Below are 16,189 nucleotides of genomic sequence, written 5' to 3' on the forward strand. Positions count from 1 at the left end.
GTGTTGTGCCGGTATTTTTGACCACTGATACAGATAGACCAAGAAATATAGACCCATCCAATGCATTTCGAACGTCGCAGCGTTCTTTTTCAACGCTTGAAAAATGCATTGGATGGGTCTTTTGCCACATTAAAGTGCCCTTTTAATCATTTTTTTGTCCTGGTTTCTTCCTGCTCCGTTTGTGCTGGTGCGCTTTTTGGTCTCCCTTTTCCCTGTATTGCATTGAGTAGCTGCACAGCCTGCCTGCCTGCCCTACCAGGATGTGAGTATTTGCACATTTTTCAGGGGAACCTGCCAATGAGACTGATGGTGAGTGGGTTGCACCACACACCACCTGTCTTCAGGAGGATAGTACCCATTATATGACACAATAGGTACTATATCAATTGTTAGTACCCTGGTACAGTGGTCTGGCTTATTATCATTTTGAGATATACCTGCATTTGAGCGCTTCAGCTATTTTCCATACTTTACTGCAGTGTCAGAATGAGTTGCCAAGTTGGACAGTCCCTTTGACATGAATCACACATGATCGGTCTGTGAGAACTGAACTTTTTAAAGCTTCCACAGTCCAGCTCATGTTAGATAGTGTGCCGGAGACTAGAAAAGGCATATATTACCGGTTGAACATAAACTGTTAAAGTGGCACTTCCATAGACAGAGTATAAGCCCTAACCTAGTGTGCTACACGCTGTAAATGCCGAGTATCTCTATAGCCCCCACACAAGTTGGACCAACCTTACATTGTTTGGTGCCAATTAAATCAATGATCAACAGGAGAGTCCTACCCAGCATAAGCGTATCCTGTGGGTGTTGAGACTAGAAAGCAATTCAAGCAATAGAAGGCTTCTGCTGGCTCCAATCTATCCTGGTCTCTATTCTCCAAGCAGCACAGGCATGGAAATGATACACTCTGTTTTTTGGCAAACCGATGTTTACAAAATGGTGCCGCCTCCCCAGCTACAGCTCAAACCATGCTAGTTTCTAGCCAGAAAATACAATGAATGTCTTCCTGCTTTGATGCACAAAGCTGCCTCTCTTGACTTGGTTTGATTTAACAAACAATCTTGCTCCAAAGGACTTCGCATACACAGGCAAATCGTCACCCAACGACTTGTGACATTGTGCCCTCATGACCAGCTTTTTTACGGACAATTCTAGACCGTCAGCAATACAAACCTAGACAAAAGTTGCGTTTCATGTCCCACTGCATAAACCAATATGCAAGTGGATATTATTTCTGTATTACATGTTCTAAAAACTGGAGGCCCTTTTTCCTGACTTCCTAAAAATGCAAAAACACCCCAGGATCTGCGCGCACACCTCACAGGTCCACCACACATCATAGTGCTCACCCTGCACAAAAACACTGTGGATAAGGACAAACGAGCACATCACTTTTCACGTCATCTGTTATAAGGTGCTCTCAAAACACAATCCTAATGCACTACAAAAAATATTATAGGGTGCCCTAATGATATCCAACGGGTGTCACAAGGGGTGTTATAGTGGTGACATTCATGGTACCCTGGGAACAACCCACACACGAGAGAGCTGTGAATGCAGTGGAATTATTTTTCCATTCCTAGGTAGCAACTTATCACTACACAAGTGCATATGGTAATCTTTGAGGAGACTCATGGCCTTGGTTAATGTGAACCTACTGGCACCACAGAGGTTAATAGCCTTGTACAGCTAGGACTTAAGAAATATGGCTCGTTCTTTTTGTCTGCCTGACCTTAGCCCCTGGCTGTAGTGTGAACACGGAAGCACATCCACATGAGCTCAAGTAAAGTCAAAACACACAAGGGTGACTGTTAACTGGCCACGTCAACAAATTTAACTGCAATTGCCACAATCTAATAGATGGAGAGACATCAGCCAGAGAGGGCACGGTCACTGCTGTGCATGGCAGAAGGCAAGAAGAATGCCAATGATCGTACAGTCCATACTTGTACCGACACAAGCAACGCTACCAGAAAGGAATGAAGGGCTATATTATCAGGCCAAATCAGCATCTGAACCCTCAATTCATCATTTCTAATTATGTCAACGTGTTAATAATTAGACACCATAGGGCTGTCAGCAAAGGTTTTCCCACACAATTCCCTCATTAGATCTCAAATCCTCCTTTGAACAGAAACCGTATCTCCCCTCTTGGCAAAAACAGAATGCCTAAAACAAATGGTTGCAGGAGCAGCGTTTGTGCTGGTGCTGGTGCTGGGGGGGGGGGGGGGGGGGGCGCTTTCACACAGATTTTTATTTTTCATTCAAATAAGCTTTATATTTAACTGCATCGCTATCATTTAGTTTTGTAGTAATATCAATTAAGGCAGCAGTCCCTCCTAGCAAATATACTCACACTAATTTACTGGATTTGGAACTGGGGGAGGGATGGGGTGGGGGGTTGCTTTGGGGACCCTCAGGTTCCCGAAATACTTACAGGTTAAGTAACCAGTCCTACTTCCTGGTTCTAGAGGGGATTTAAAGGGTCGTCCAATAATAAACCGAGACTGATGTAGCATTATTCTATTGGCCCAAGGGGATTGCTGTTTTAAGACCGCCAGTCTTAAGAGCAAGGTAAAAAAATAAGTGTAGCTAATAATTTGATATCTAAAAGGTCTTCATAGAAAGAGAATATTTAAGACATGCCATCCTACAGGAGACAAACAAGCTTTCTACTCCTCCATAATGAATATAACAATGCTGCAGTAGCGTGAAAAAGGAAATAACCCCATTACAAGACATAATAATAATAATAATAATAATCTGACTTATTCTTTGATGAACTTTACTCCAGTGTAGGTCCTACAACAGATACAGAAAGACTGGGATATTCTAGGTAGGTTCGTTTGCATCAGTATCTTTCAAAATCAAGTTTAAGGAACACAAAAAAACCTTAAACTGTTAAAGCTTGATACACTAGAACCCTATTCAGCCCAACACAGTGCTACTACATGGGCTGTTTAAACGGTGGTGTCAGCACAAGGTAAAAAAGGGATATACCCATGAGGGGTTTAAAACTTGATTTTAAAAAGTTGACATTCCACTTCTAACAGGGCGTTTAGCTGAACTTACACTTTCATCTGACTGAAATGAAGTGTGTACAAGTGAAACACATATAGAAGTAACCGTTCTAGTGCAGCCGGAAGGACCTGGCCCACGAAATGGTTAGTCCTGGAACCTATGCTGAGGCCCCTGAGAAAGCGTCTGCGGGAGTGAAAGTTAGATAGGGAGGGAAGTTTCATGGGCCCGTCCTGTTAGGGAGCCAGCGATGTGTTTCCTGTCACCTCTGTATATTCTGCAGCAGCGGCATTTCTTGCAAGGCGTGTACCACATAATTTAAGGACAAGTGAGCCCACAACCTAATCTGGTCAGGCTAAAAGAAGCTTTTTATAAGAAATTGTATTTCCTCTTAACTATAGAGTACGAGTGATAAGACAACTGTTGGTGTATATCTTAGGCCGCGATTATAGTCGCGGCATGCGCGCGATGGAGCACGTAATGTCACGCACGAAACATGCACTTGGCTGGGGAGGCATCACCAGGCTGGTTTGCCCTCATTGGCTGAACCGCTACAGTGACGCGTCCGTCGCGCAAATAATACAAATTCATTTTTATTTTCAAAAATCGCCCGCGTGGTCGCCCTGCAGCACTAGCGCGCACTATGGGCGGCCTCATTGAGGAACACACATTTGTGCTTGCGGCGCGCGATCGTGCACACGCGGCCTTAAGGAGAAAAGGGGTGTGGCTAATTGGGTTATCTGAAGAGGATTCTATGGTAAACTGTGGCTGACTTTTGTAGCTGATGTAATCAAAACTGATAATAACTAGTTTATTTCCTGGTATGGAGGATAAAGAGACAGCATTAAGCTGTAGGACACATGTAGATACCTTATTGGGTCATAATGCTGAGGGTAGGTAGGGCTGATTAGGTGATTTTGTTTCAGAAGCACTCTCACACTCTCACACTCTCACACTCTCACACTCTCACACTCTCACACTCTCACACTCTCACACTCTCACACTCTCACACTCTCACACTCTCACACTCTCACACTCTCACACTCTCACACTCTCACACTCTCACACTCTCACACTCTCACACTCTCACGAAGAGTTTTGTTATTCCACTGTGATAATACAAAAGACACAGAACATTTTAGTTTTTAAAAGGTGATAGGTTAAGTTAGGACATCACAAGAGGCAGTAGCAGCACGTGTGTGCACAGCATATCGGGGGTTTGAAAGTCGGCATGTATACCTGGGGGTGCGGGCTCCCTAAGCATCAAATGCTACAACACCGGGGTTGTGAACAGCCCACAGATTACTCATTTGGATAATAAATCCTTGCAACAAAGCAATAAAGTGAAAAAACTAAAATGCAGCAGAGAATAAATCATGTGAATGACACACACACACACACTACTCTGACTTGCAACATAACCAACTCCTAAGAAAGATTAAAAGCCATTTATTACTATAGCAGCTAGCTACATTTGATACAATTGTCTATACATCAATATTATATTGGCTGCGGTTTTTCTACACCATCTGGACCAGGGGCACGCAAATATTTTTTTGCTGCGCCCCCCCCCCCATGCCTGCTCTCCTCGGTGCGCACCCATCCCCCATCCTTACCTCGCATGGTGTCATTTGGTGTCACGTTACCATGGCAACCATGACGTCATTTGACGCCGCGTTGCCATGTTAATGTGTCCTTGAGCCCGCCGAACCTTGCTAAGTAGAGGTTGCAGAGGCCTTGCACGGTCCCCCTGCAACTACCCGCGCCCGTCTCACCCCCCCCCCCCAAAAAAAATCTCACGGCTCCCAGATTACACACCGCTGATCTAGACCAGTGGTTTCCAACATACATACTATAATTATATTGCGAAATTCTGTGGAACCCCCAACTCCCTGTAATAGCGTCTGAGATCGGAAGCATTGTAAATTCTTCTGTATTTGGTACAATTTTCAAATTACCTGAAAATTGCAGGGAATCTTTTAGGGAGGCCCGGGGAACCCAGGTTAAAAAAAACCCCTGATCTAGACAATATTTAGGATATGGTCTGTGTGATCATTTGAAATATATTATGTACTGTATTGTGCCGTGCATATGTCAAAAGAGAGTGCGGGGGGGGGGGGGGGGGGGGGAGAAGTGGCACCTACAAATTCTGTCTGCCTCCCAAAATTGTTATTTCTGTCTGGCCTTGCTTCCTAGGCAGAACATTGCTGCAACCATACACGGAAAAAAACAAATATAAAAAGTACAGTGGACCTCAAAAAGGTCTTCAAAGAATGCTCACCACCACAACCTACATTTGTCAATTCCCCTGGTTGCCACAATTCTGCTCGCCTCCCATCAGAGCATTTACAACAAGCTAATCCTAATATCTAGTACACCCCCATTACCAACATCCATTCTCCTCATGTTTAGCTCGCAACTGATGACCTGCCTCATTTTTAACAGCCAACCCTCACCAATTCCAGGAGACCTGCCATTTACCTTCTAAATAAATGAAGATATTCATCCATGTGTTAAGTTTATGCTATCTGATTATGTCCCTTAAACAGGTCTTCTTCCAAAGTTCGTTTATTTTGTGTCAATTGTTATTGGTTGGAGGGTAAAAAGAAACTTTCACGAGTCTACTTATGCAACATTAGTGAATGAAACCCTGGAGGAAAAAATGGTTGGAATGGTCTAGTTATAAAATGTGGCATACTACACACTATGAACAAACTGATTAAAATTGATTGTTCAGAGTAATGTTAATCTTGTACATTTCTGTTTAGAGAATAAGACAAAAATGATCACTTGTTAAAAGAGCCGCTTTCTTGATACAAAAATGTGTCACTCAGGATTTCCCCTCATTTCCATAAACAGGACGAGAGACTCCCTCCACAGGAAGGAAGACCGAGGTTCACAATAACAGCTCCAGATAAGACGCAGTAAATTAGAGCAATTAATGGCAATAATGGAAGGGAGACTTCATATCCGCGCAGTTTGAGAGCGATAATGCTTTCTGTGCCCATTGTATTTTTAACAGGAACTGAAATCTCAAAATGGTCTCAAGTACGTTTACAACAGCCAAACAATATGTTTGCATGCACACAAGTGGGCCACTAAATCTTAATCTCATGCAAATGCAAGCATCCACGATATAGCATACCAGCAGAACATTGCACAAGGGGATAAAGTGATACTGCCCATGATCTGCCTCTTCTGCTTGATTACCTTCCTCACGCCTACTTACAAGGCTTCTCCCATGTTGCAACCTCTCTCTGGAATTTCCTACCACACACACACCAGACTCTCCCCCAGCTTTCAGACATTGAAAAACTCCAAGAAAACTCACCTTTTCAAGGAAGTCTATCATACCCCCAACATTCTCCCCCCCCCCCCCCATTGGTGCCAGATGTGCAGCTGCACGAAACCTCACACTATCCAACACACCCTAACAGCCACATCGAAACCTTAAAGCTAAAGACCAACCAACATGTTATTTTTAATAGAAATCAGTTCTGTACTATGAGAAAATACTGGCATTATTATTTTTTAAACTGTGAATTACATTTTTTATGTAACAAGTCTTGTTTCTATAGCAACCATTTACAAAGTCACATCCCCTTCCTCTTCTGAAACAGGCTCTGGCACACCCCTTTTTGGGCCCTGCCCTCGCTCTAGCAGTGCACCAATTGTATCCAGTGACAGCCTGGTCACATGATCTTCCCCACAGAACTTCGCATCTTCGGTCCGCTTCTGCTGCACTGACAGCCATTTATTGAACCCCGAGCCGAATCTTCGCCGACCGATCACAGGAGAGCGGATGGATCAGCAATTTAGCCAATTACTTATTGTGTGGATTGTATTTTAAACGGCAGCTTGGACTGCTGCTTTAATGGGACTGGCTGTGTGACTCAACCAAACAACCACCCTGAGGCATTCTCCATGTTAAAATGAGCAGCCACTTTACCTTTAGTTTCAACATTCTCTCTAGACTGTAAGCTCTCATTAGCATGGCCCTCATTACCTGCTTATCTGTATGTCATTCTGTTTATGTAATTGATGTCATTCTGTAACCCCATCTACCGCGCTCTTAAATATGTTGGGTTTTTTCAAATAAACGATGATAATAATGTAACCGAATGCTGGAAACAGGTTCTGCCACTTAACAGCCCTTATGCTACTATAATTAAGAAAGCATTTTTATCAGACCTTGAATTGCTGACGCAGGGCCCTGCAACGCACCACTTCAAAAAAAGTGCATTTTAAAATCAAGTACAATGCACTCAAAATGTTCCAGTTTTATAAAACTTCTGCTGTAATTCAAATGTCAAAGGCCCCAGCATTTTCAGCAGACTATGCGCCACTCTTTCCACAGATGATGGCCAGCAAAAGCACCCCACCCAACATGAAGTCGGCACAGGGCATTGCTGTGCATACCAAAATACATACAAATCAGTGTTTCCTGGTCTCCACCCTACAAATCTTCCAACTGAGCATTTGTAACAAATACCATCATATAGGGCACGTGAAAAGACGCACCCAAAACACAGAATACTGTAGGAGAGGAATAGAGAGGCCTTCTATCCAACAGCAGCCTGTGCCAAAAATAACTCGAAAACATAGAAGTGTGTGTGGGGCGGGCAAGCGATATTGGCCCTTATGACATCCGGCCTCGTGTTCTTCTATAGGAAGATCTTGTTCACAGCTCAGGGCATGGGGGACATAATGAGAACAGATAAGGATGATATGTTGGGTGCACCGTGTAATTGCTATACAGGCGATCACTTTGTGCCAAAGGGTTAAAGGCCAATGACTTACCGACCACTTCAAAGGGGATGGGGAATATTAGTCAAATGTGTTGGAACAAGGGATTCATTTATGTGCGGTAACCATTATCCCTTCATAAAGATATATTAAACGGTCTACAAACATTTTCTTGTACACTCGCCCTTCTGACATTCTGTAAATTTCCCAGGAACGTACAAAATGGCTACGGGTTATTAACACACACAAAAAAAAATACACATTCAAATATTTTAGATATTTTCTTTTACCTTGTTTCCCAAAAACAGATTTGGGGAGAATTCCACATTTAAAAAAAGGTGAAAAAAATAAATAGGAAATAAACACTACCACCACTGTTTAATAATAATAATAATAATAATAATGTAAAATTAATATACTGTTTAGATGTCAATTTTTGCATCAAAACTATGATTCCTGTATTACATAGTTACATAGTAGAGGAGGTTGAAAAAAGACGTACGTCCATCAAGTTCAACCTATGCTAAATTTAGACAACAGATACTTTATTCTATACTTCCTTATTGATCCAGAGGAAGGCAAACAAAAAAACCCCAGTGTCATATCATCCAATGATATCCCATAAGGGGAAAAATACATTCCTTCCTGACTCTAAGAAGTGGCAATCTGATTATTCCCTGGATCAACATCCTTCCCATGTTTACTTATTTGGTATATCCCTGTATACCTTTCCTTTCTAAAAAGATGTCCAACTTTTTTTGGACAAATCTATTGTATCTGCCATCACAGTCTCCATGGGTAATGAATTCCACATTCTGCCTTACTGTAAAGAACCCTTTCCTTTGTTGCTGGTGAAATCTCCTTTCCTCCAACCTAAAGGGATGTCCTCGAGTCGTTTGTACAGCCCTTTGGATTAATAGTTCTTTTGAAAGCTCCTTGTATTGTCCCCGAATATATTTGTATATAGTTAGCACATCCCCTCTTAGACGCCTCTTTTCCAACGTAAATAAATCTAATTTAGCTAGCCTCTCCTCATAAATTAGATTGTCCATCCCCTTTATAAATTTGGTGGCTCTTCTCTGCACTCTCTAGTTCCATAATGTCTTTTCTTAGGATTGGTGCCATAAATTGTACTCCATATTCAAGGTGTGGTCTTACTAGTGCTTTGTAAAGGGGCATAATTATGTTTAAGTCCCTTCCATCCATTGCCGTTTAATGCAAGATAAGATCTTGTTTGCCTTTGCAGCTAATGCATGATTTTGGGCACTATTGCTATCAGGAGGGGGGAAAGAATTAATAATAATATATAATAATTTGGCACTGAAAGGCAACTACAGTATAAAAGACAGTAGTGATAACTGTAGACAGCATAAAGTGGTATGGTGAACGCGCTAGTCCTGATGAGGTGTTTTGTTTTTACACAGCAGATATACAGATATATTTCCTAATAATTTTCTGATATAAGGAGATTTGGGTTTCCAGTGTTGTTCTTAAAAACCTTGTGGGAGGCATTGCACCCTTAACCTTTTCGATGGGAACAAAGGGACTGTCACATATGGCTGATGAGCCCTGGCAGCAGCAGGTCACAGCCGCTTTTAGGGGCCACGAACGTGGTCAGAGTGTAAGGAGGCGGCTTATCTCTTTTGTTATAGATGTCATGGGGCTACACAAAGGACTCTCTGGTCCTGGTGCCAAAATGACTACAGTGTAGTCCAGTACATAAATAACCATGTTGACACACTATAAAAACGCAATTCTGTGATTGAGAAAACACTGTGGCCCATATTTACCAAGCTGTGCTGTTATAAAAGACATATTGCAACGGCCATAAGGTTGTCTCTTTGTGAAGGGGTCTTATGGAATAGCATCACTTAATAAACATGGCCCTATGTCTGAATGTTTAACCTCAGCAGTGCCAACTGTGCTTCGGCTGCAGTGTTAAGCAATGCTCAAAGTGCCAAAAACGTATATCTAAAGATGGTAAATCCTGCAGCATCAGGTGGGCCTGCATAAAGACCACAGACACAGGGTGCTGACCCTTTCAGATAAGGAAGAAGTCATTTACCTGGCGAATAAATAAGGGGCTTGTTCAGCCTTAACCATTGGCCAAATAAATAAAAAAGGACTTACTCAGTCAACCCTTAGCCCAATCTAACCTGCACCCTCTGAGAAATAATACTTTGGGGAAAATCATTGCTGGCTAAATGAGAGAGGGAGGAAGTTATAGAGATGGCTGCCAGGTAAACAGACACTTCCTTTAGAGAAAGCCCCTGGCGTGCAAAGAGTTAAGCAGGTGCAGTTATATCAGTGATGAGGAAAGCAGTAGCACCTTGAAAGTATCAATAAACACTCACTGTTGCCAATGGCCTATTTATACAGTGACTATTTCCTGTTTTATGCTGAAGCACCCGGAGATATTCATGCAAGTAAAATCAAAGAGCTTTTCACCATTTCACATGGCCCAGATCACCCCCAATATAAATATCAGGGGTATGAACACAACACATACAACGCATAAAGATGTTAAATTATTCTATGATTTTTACAAGGGAAAAAAAAAACAAGATAACAGTGTAAGATTGTTTCGATCTGAATAAAGTTAAATTGCATGAAGTACTTCCCTTTTCAGTTTATATATACAGGTACTTACATTTAAAAAAAAAAAAAAAAAAATTTAGATTTTTTTATATTTGGACAGTTTGATACACACACACACACACACACACACACACACACACACACACACACACACACACACACACACACACACACACACACACACACACCACACCCCCCCCCCCCCCCCTCCCGAGCGCACAACTAGCTGGCAACAAATCACCCATGCAAAATGAGCTGGAGAGAAATCGCCCTGGCCGCACTTATAGTCCTTGCTATGGCGACGCGGATGTCACGCTGCGGTCAAAGAAAAACAAACAAATTGAATTGACTTCCAGCGAACGCCCCATCGCTCCTACTATAAGCGCACGCAACGTATTCAATACATTTGTTTTGACGTGACATCGTGTCGCCGGACTATAAACCCAGCCTAAGGGCTGTTATATAGTGCTCACTAGTGCGCGTGCGGGCACCCAGTGCTGCGCGCATTTAGTTAACATAGAGCATGCGGCTATGGGACGTGGCTCTGACGTCACAGCGTCAGGCTGCACTGCGATTGGCTCCCAGCGCGAAAATACTAATTTCTTGTATTTTCCCAGATCAGCCGCGCCAACGCTCACGGCCGTGCGCGTCTGAAGTATAGCAACCGCAGGCTCATACCAATTATCATTGACGCGCTCGCACACTATATTACAGCCCTTAGATTGTAAACTCTCCAGGGCAGGGATTTCCTTTCCCATTGTCTGATTTTTCTTGTTTATTGGACTATAAAAAGTCCCTGCACTGTATTGTCTCTCTTGTAAAGCACCAAGTACAGCTGTGGGCATAATAGAAATACAATAATATATATACATATATATATATATGTGTGTTAGATATGAGTATTAGATATCAGCCCTCCTGCTTGTGCACACACAATGTGTTAGATATGCGTATTGGATCTCAGCCCCCATGGTTGCGCACACAGAGCTTGTTGCCCCTGCTTGCCCCGGGGTTATTACAGAGCGGCACCTCCTGAATGCTACAATATAACAGAAAGCTGCGCTGCATCCTGCAGGGCCAGGCAGGGAGGGGAGTGTCTCCGGGCACTAGGCCTCAGCCAGGCCGCCTCTCAGGAGCTGAACCCCGGGGCCGCCAGGGATCATTATCCCCCCCCCCCGTGGGTGAGGAGAGCGGCGGGTTCTTACCGTCAGGCCGGTGCCCAGCACGATCACGTCGTATTCTTCATTCATGGTGTTCCGGTGGCGGGTGTCCCGGGGCGGTGGCGGGTGAGGTGTCGTCGGGGGGAGGGGCGCGCTCACGGATTGCGGAGGATGCGGAAGCGCTGACGGGGACAGCCGGGAGCGCGCACGCACTGACGCTCGACTCGGAGCGCTCGCTCGCAAACGCCAGCCAATCAGAAGCGCGGAAATGAGGCCTTTGCTGTGAAGGGAGTGAGGCGTCAATCTTCCTTTTACCCATCTCGCGTACCCGATTGGTTGGCGGTTGAGGGTGTTGCTAATGCTGTCCGACGTCCCAGGCGGTGATAGGCCTGTCGAAGGTCTCAAAGAGAAAGGGGGAGTGGCGGGCTTCACCCATCAGGTGGTGGATGGCAGTGAGGAGAGCATTCTGATTGGTCCTACTCTTAAGGTAGGCGGGCGTTAAGTAAAGGCTGCGGTGCCGAGCGGAGCTCCCTGTCATTGTGACTGCGGATGTGGAAGGAGACGGACTTGGGTCTAATAATATGGGGTTTGTGTATTCCAGGCCTGCTGCCCCCCCCCACTTATAAACATCACTTCTGTCAGAGAGCTGTATTTTATTATCTAAATACATGTCTGTGGTGAGCACCCAGCACACCACGTACCTAGGGATAAGGAGTGGCTCAGTGAGTAAAGACACTGACTGGTACTGAGTTTGGAGCAGAGTCACTTTATCTCCCTGTGCCTCATGCACCAAAAACAGATTGTAAGCTCTACAGGGACCTGTATGGATCCAGGGGGGGGGGGGGGGGGAAGGGAGCAGGATCGTCAGGAACACCCAGAAAAAAACATATACATACAGATCATGGTGTGGTATGAAAATAAATATGAGTCAGAACTCTGGAAATGCTTGGCTCTTATGAATAACCTACTTACAAGAAGTAGGATTTAAACCAGCGTTTGTATAGGTAAAGATGAGTATATTGGCTCTTCTACTTGAGATCGCAGACTGCAGCAGACTAGTAGTTTAAGTGGTATGCCTGCTGGGACTTTCACTTTCACAGTACAGCAGTCGCATTCGTTCAGAGAAGAGAGGAAAACATAGTGTTTTACCAGGTAACACCAATTTTTATCGTAGTAGCATAAAAGATATGTACTCACAATATATCATGTGAACACAGTCACATAAAGGTATCTTTATGCGATCTCAAGTAGACGAGCCAATATACTCATCTTTACCTATACAAACGCTGGTTTAAATCCTACTTCTTGTAAGTAGGTTATTCATAAGAGCCAAGCATTTCCAGAGTTCTGACTCATATTTATTTTCATACCATACCATGATCTGTATGTATATGTTTTTTTCTGGGTGTTCCTGACGATCCTGCTCCCTTCCCCCCCCCCCCTGGATCCATACGTTTTGCGAGGGAATCAGTGTATATTCCCTGGAAGGTTGAGAGTTTTTTCAGTTTCACCACTCTTATATTTTTTTAGATCACTTGCACTGTGTTAAAGCGCCACTCTAAATCACTGGGTTTCACGTTGTTTCTCTACAGGGACCTGTGCCTGCAAAATGTCTCTGTAAAGCGCTACGTAAAACTAGCAGCGCTATACAAAAGACAAAAAATAGGGATGTCTGCACAATTAAGGTGAACGTGAAAAAATTGTGGTTGCATTTTTGCCAAGCAGGTCAAGATACATAGAAATGTAATTAAATTAACAGGTAGCGTGTATGTTTTTATGTTCTGTGCCCGTTAAAGCTATGAAGCTCTGGGAACCCCCTGTTTCCTGAGATACATCCGTAGCTAATGTAATATACAGTATACATATATGTATCATGGTTAGTCCACCCTGCCTCTCTTTCCCCCCTGTCACATAAGTCCTTAGCAGTCTAGGCTGTGACAGGCTATCCTGTGGGTAATTGAACCCCCTCATGCTCCTCTCTGAGTGACAGCAGTGGTGGTGGTGACTCATGGTCTGTGTGTAGCCTATCAGGGTACAGACCTTGAGCCCTCCCCTTCTGGTTCCTCAGAGGGGCAGTGCCAAATTTAGAGTTCTCTCCCACCCTTCCAAGAGAGTGGAGGTGTGTGGGCTGTCTCCTCCCAGCTGGGAGTGATGAGGGCCTGGCTGGCTATAGAAAGATCAGAGGCCTTGTACTATGGAAGAGCCAGCACCATCTAGAGGCCTGGAATCCTCAGACCCTGCATCCACTGTATTGAACCATCTGCAGTGACTGCTCAATAAACTGTTCTGTTCTACATACCCCTGCCTGAGTTTCCAGTCTGTTGGGCAGGGTTGTATATGATTGCTTCGGTGGGGACTGCCTCCAGAAACCCTGGAGTCCACCAAGCTGGTTCTGCTTCTGACCTCCTGAAGTCTCCCTGCTGGCTTCCTATTCATTTCCAAATAAACAATACAATTCTCCTCTTTTCATTTAAGGCTCCACACTCCTCTGTACCTCCCTATGCCGCAACTCTGATCTATCGTTACATCCCCCTACGCGTCTATGACATTCAACCCAAGGTTGTCCCATCTCTTCACCTTTTTACTGTATCTCTACAGCCCTCTACTGTCTTAAACCTTCCTCACTAATCTCTAACGCAGGGGGGGGGGGGGGGCTCAACTCCAGTCCTCAAGCCCCCCCAATAGGTCAGGTTTTCAGGGTATCCCAGCTTCAACACAGGTGGCTCAATCAGTCCCTGCTTCAGCACAGGTGGCTCAATGAAAGACTGAGCCTCTGATTGAGCCACATGTGCTGAAGCTGGGATATCCTGAAAACCTGATCTGTAGGATAGGGGAGGGCTTGAGGAGTGGAGTTGAGCCCCCCTGCCCTAACGTGATACAGCCTGTTATAACATACAGGCTGTACTATCATATGAAAGTATTACAGGTCAGGGAGACAGGCGTAGTGTGCTTGACAGTAACTATTAGCTGACCTCCCCCGGGTATGGATACATAGAGTATTCCAATGGCTCTTCTGGCAGCTGTGAGAGAAGACATGTTCAGTGTCCAGTAAGTGAATCATTTTAAGCCAGTCCGAGTGAACCAGCCTGCAGTGTTACGTACTTAGCTCCTGGTCATCATGACATCGTTATTTAGTTATAGTTATCCAAATCTCAATCTACAGAGACGTAGGATTAGGAGCAACCAGAATGCACAGGGATTAGAGTTACAAACAAGGGCTGGGCGGACAATGGTCTCACGGTGACATGAAGCCAGGGTGACAGCACTGAGTCGGTCACCTTGGCAGTAGGGCGCCTTTCTTATTGGTTAATCTCACAGCCCTGGCTGCTAATAACATAACACTGGGTATTTATGCTGTCCATGTGTCTGCTTACAGACTTTACCTCTTGCCTATTACAGGCACAAATAAGTGACAACCATGCAGCAAATATTGAACCCCTTAAACCAAAGCAATGCATTGCTAGCCCTTGTGGTACCGAGGGATTTAAACACGTATGACAGACCTTTGAACCAACTGTTTATTACACGAGGGGGAAGTTATTATCAAGCGACAGAAGAATATAATGCAGGGAACGTTCATATCTTCAATGCTGATTAGTGAATAAGAGAGCACAGCACAGGCGTGATCCCATTAGCTGAATTTAAAGGTACAATTATTTTTACCACCCATGGGAATAAATGTATGTAATGTCCATAACCCTTTTCCCTGCTGGAGGGGTGTGCAACACTCTCACCATCACTGCTGGCCCCTCTCGCAGAACAAAGGATTCATAGAGAGAAATGTAACATTGGTGATTTGCTCATTCCTCCCGTTAAATCTATTTTTTTGGGGCCGTTATCTGCACTCCTTCACAATGCTCCGCGGAAGTCATCGAAGACCTGACGCACTGCAGGTTTCCTTGCGAGCTCCTTTGCGCAGATCCCAGCACAGTCAGCGGTGTCGCCTAGTCCAGATTCCAGCAGAACGTGAACACACTGCGCATGCTGCCCGCCGCACGCCATGTGCAGAGCTGCGGAAAGAACACGCAATCAGCCATACAGATAACTGCTGGGGAGATCGCGCTACCAGAAAGTAACCCGCGCCCGTAGTGCCCCATTGCCAGAGATGGGTAAAACATCCACCTATAATTGCAAGTTTGTGATGCCGGAAAAGTTGTGAAGATGTCGGACTTTGCAAAGAACAAGTCATTTCCTATTTAGAGACAAGCAAACTGTAGAGATGCAGCGACGCACACCCATCCGCTCCAATTTGAAGAAGAGGGCGACCAAAATGTTGTTCAAAATAACTTGGTTTAGTGAAACGTGTCTGATAAGGAAGAAACAACCTATATGTTTCACGCTGCGCGCTTGCTCGTTGTCCGTGAGACCGTGAGCAAGCGCGAAGCGCGAAACATGTAGCTCCTTTTCTCCCTTAGCAAACATGTTTCAATAAACCAAGTTATTTTGAACAAAATTTTGGTCGCCCTCTTCTTCAAATTTGAGCGGGTGTTGGTGCTGTGTCGCTGCATCTCTACAATTTGCCTGCACTTTACCAGCGGAGTCGCACGCCAGAGTATTCCTAAGGCCGCGCTTATAGTGCCGGCGACGCTGACGTCACGCTGCGGTCGCTGGAAAAATAAAATTGAAATGACTTCCAGTGATCGCGACCAAGCCACCGCGCT

The 16,189-nt window shown here is 44.5% G+C and overlaps 2 protein-coding genes across 3 annotated transcripts in view; both read right to left on the reverse strand.

Annotated features, from left to right (window-relative positions):
- GDI2 (GDP dissociation inhibitor 2) overlaps window positions 1-11,744 on the reverse strand; it is a 28,618-nt gene extending 16,874 nt beyond the window's left edge. Inside the window, exon 1 of the mRNA XM_075599399.1 lies at window positions 11,574-11,744. Within this exon, the coding sequence (XP_075455514.1) occupies window positions 11,574-11,618 (45 nt within the window). The 5' untranslated portion in view covers window positions 11,619-11,744. The remainder of the gene's footprint in view (window positions 1-11,573) is intronic.
- A 3,284-nt stretch (window positions 11,745-15,028) lies between these two features.
- Window positions 15,029-16,189, reverse strand: part of ANKRD16 (ankyrin repeat domain 16) — a 45,950-nt gene continuing 44,789 nt past the window's right edge. For both annotated transcript variants that reach the window (XM_075599396.1, XM_075599395.1), the window contains exon 7: window positions 15,029-15,538. In XM_075599396.1, coding sequence (XP_075455511.1) covers window positions 15,378-15,538 — 161 coding nt within the window. In that variant the 3' untranslated portion in view covers window positions 15,029-15,377. The remainder of the gene's footprint in view (window positions 15,539-16,189) is intronic.

The sequence above is a fragment of the Ascaphus truei genome, chromosome 5 (assembly GCF_040206685.1).
Source record: "Ascaphus truei isolate aAscTru1 chromosome 5, aAscTru1.hap1, whole genome shotgun sequence".
NCBI lineage: Eukaryota > Metazoa > Chordata > Amphibia > Anura > Ascaphidae > Ascaphus > Ascaphus truei.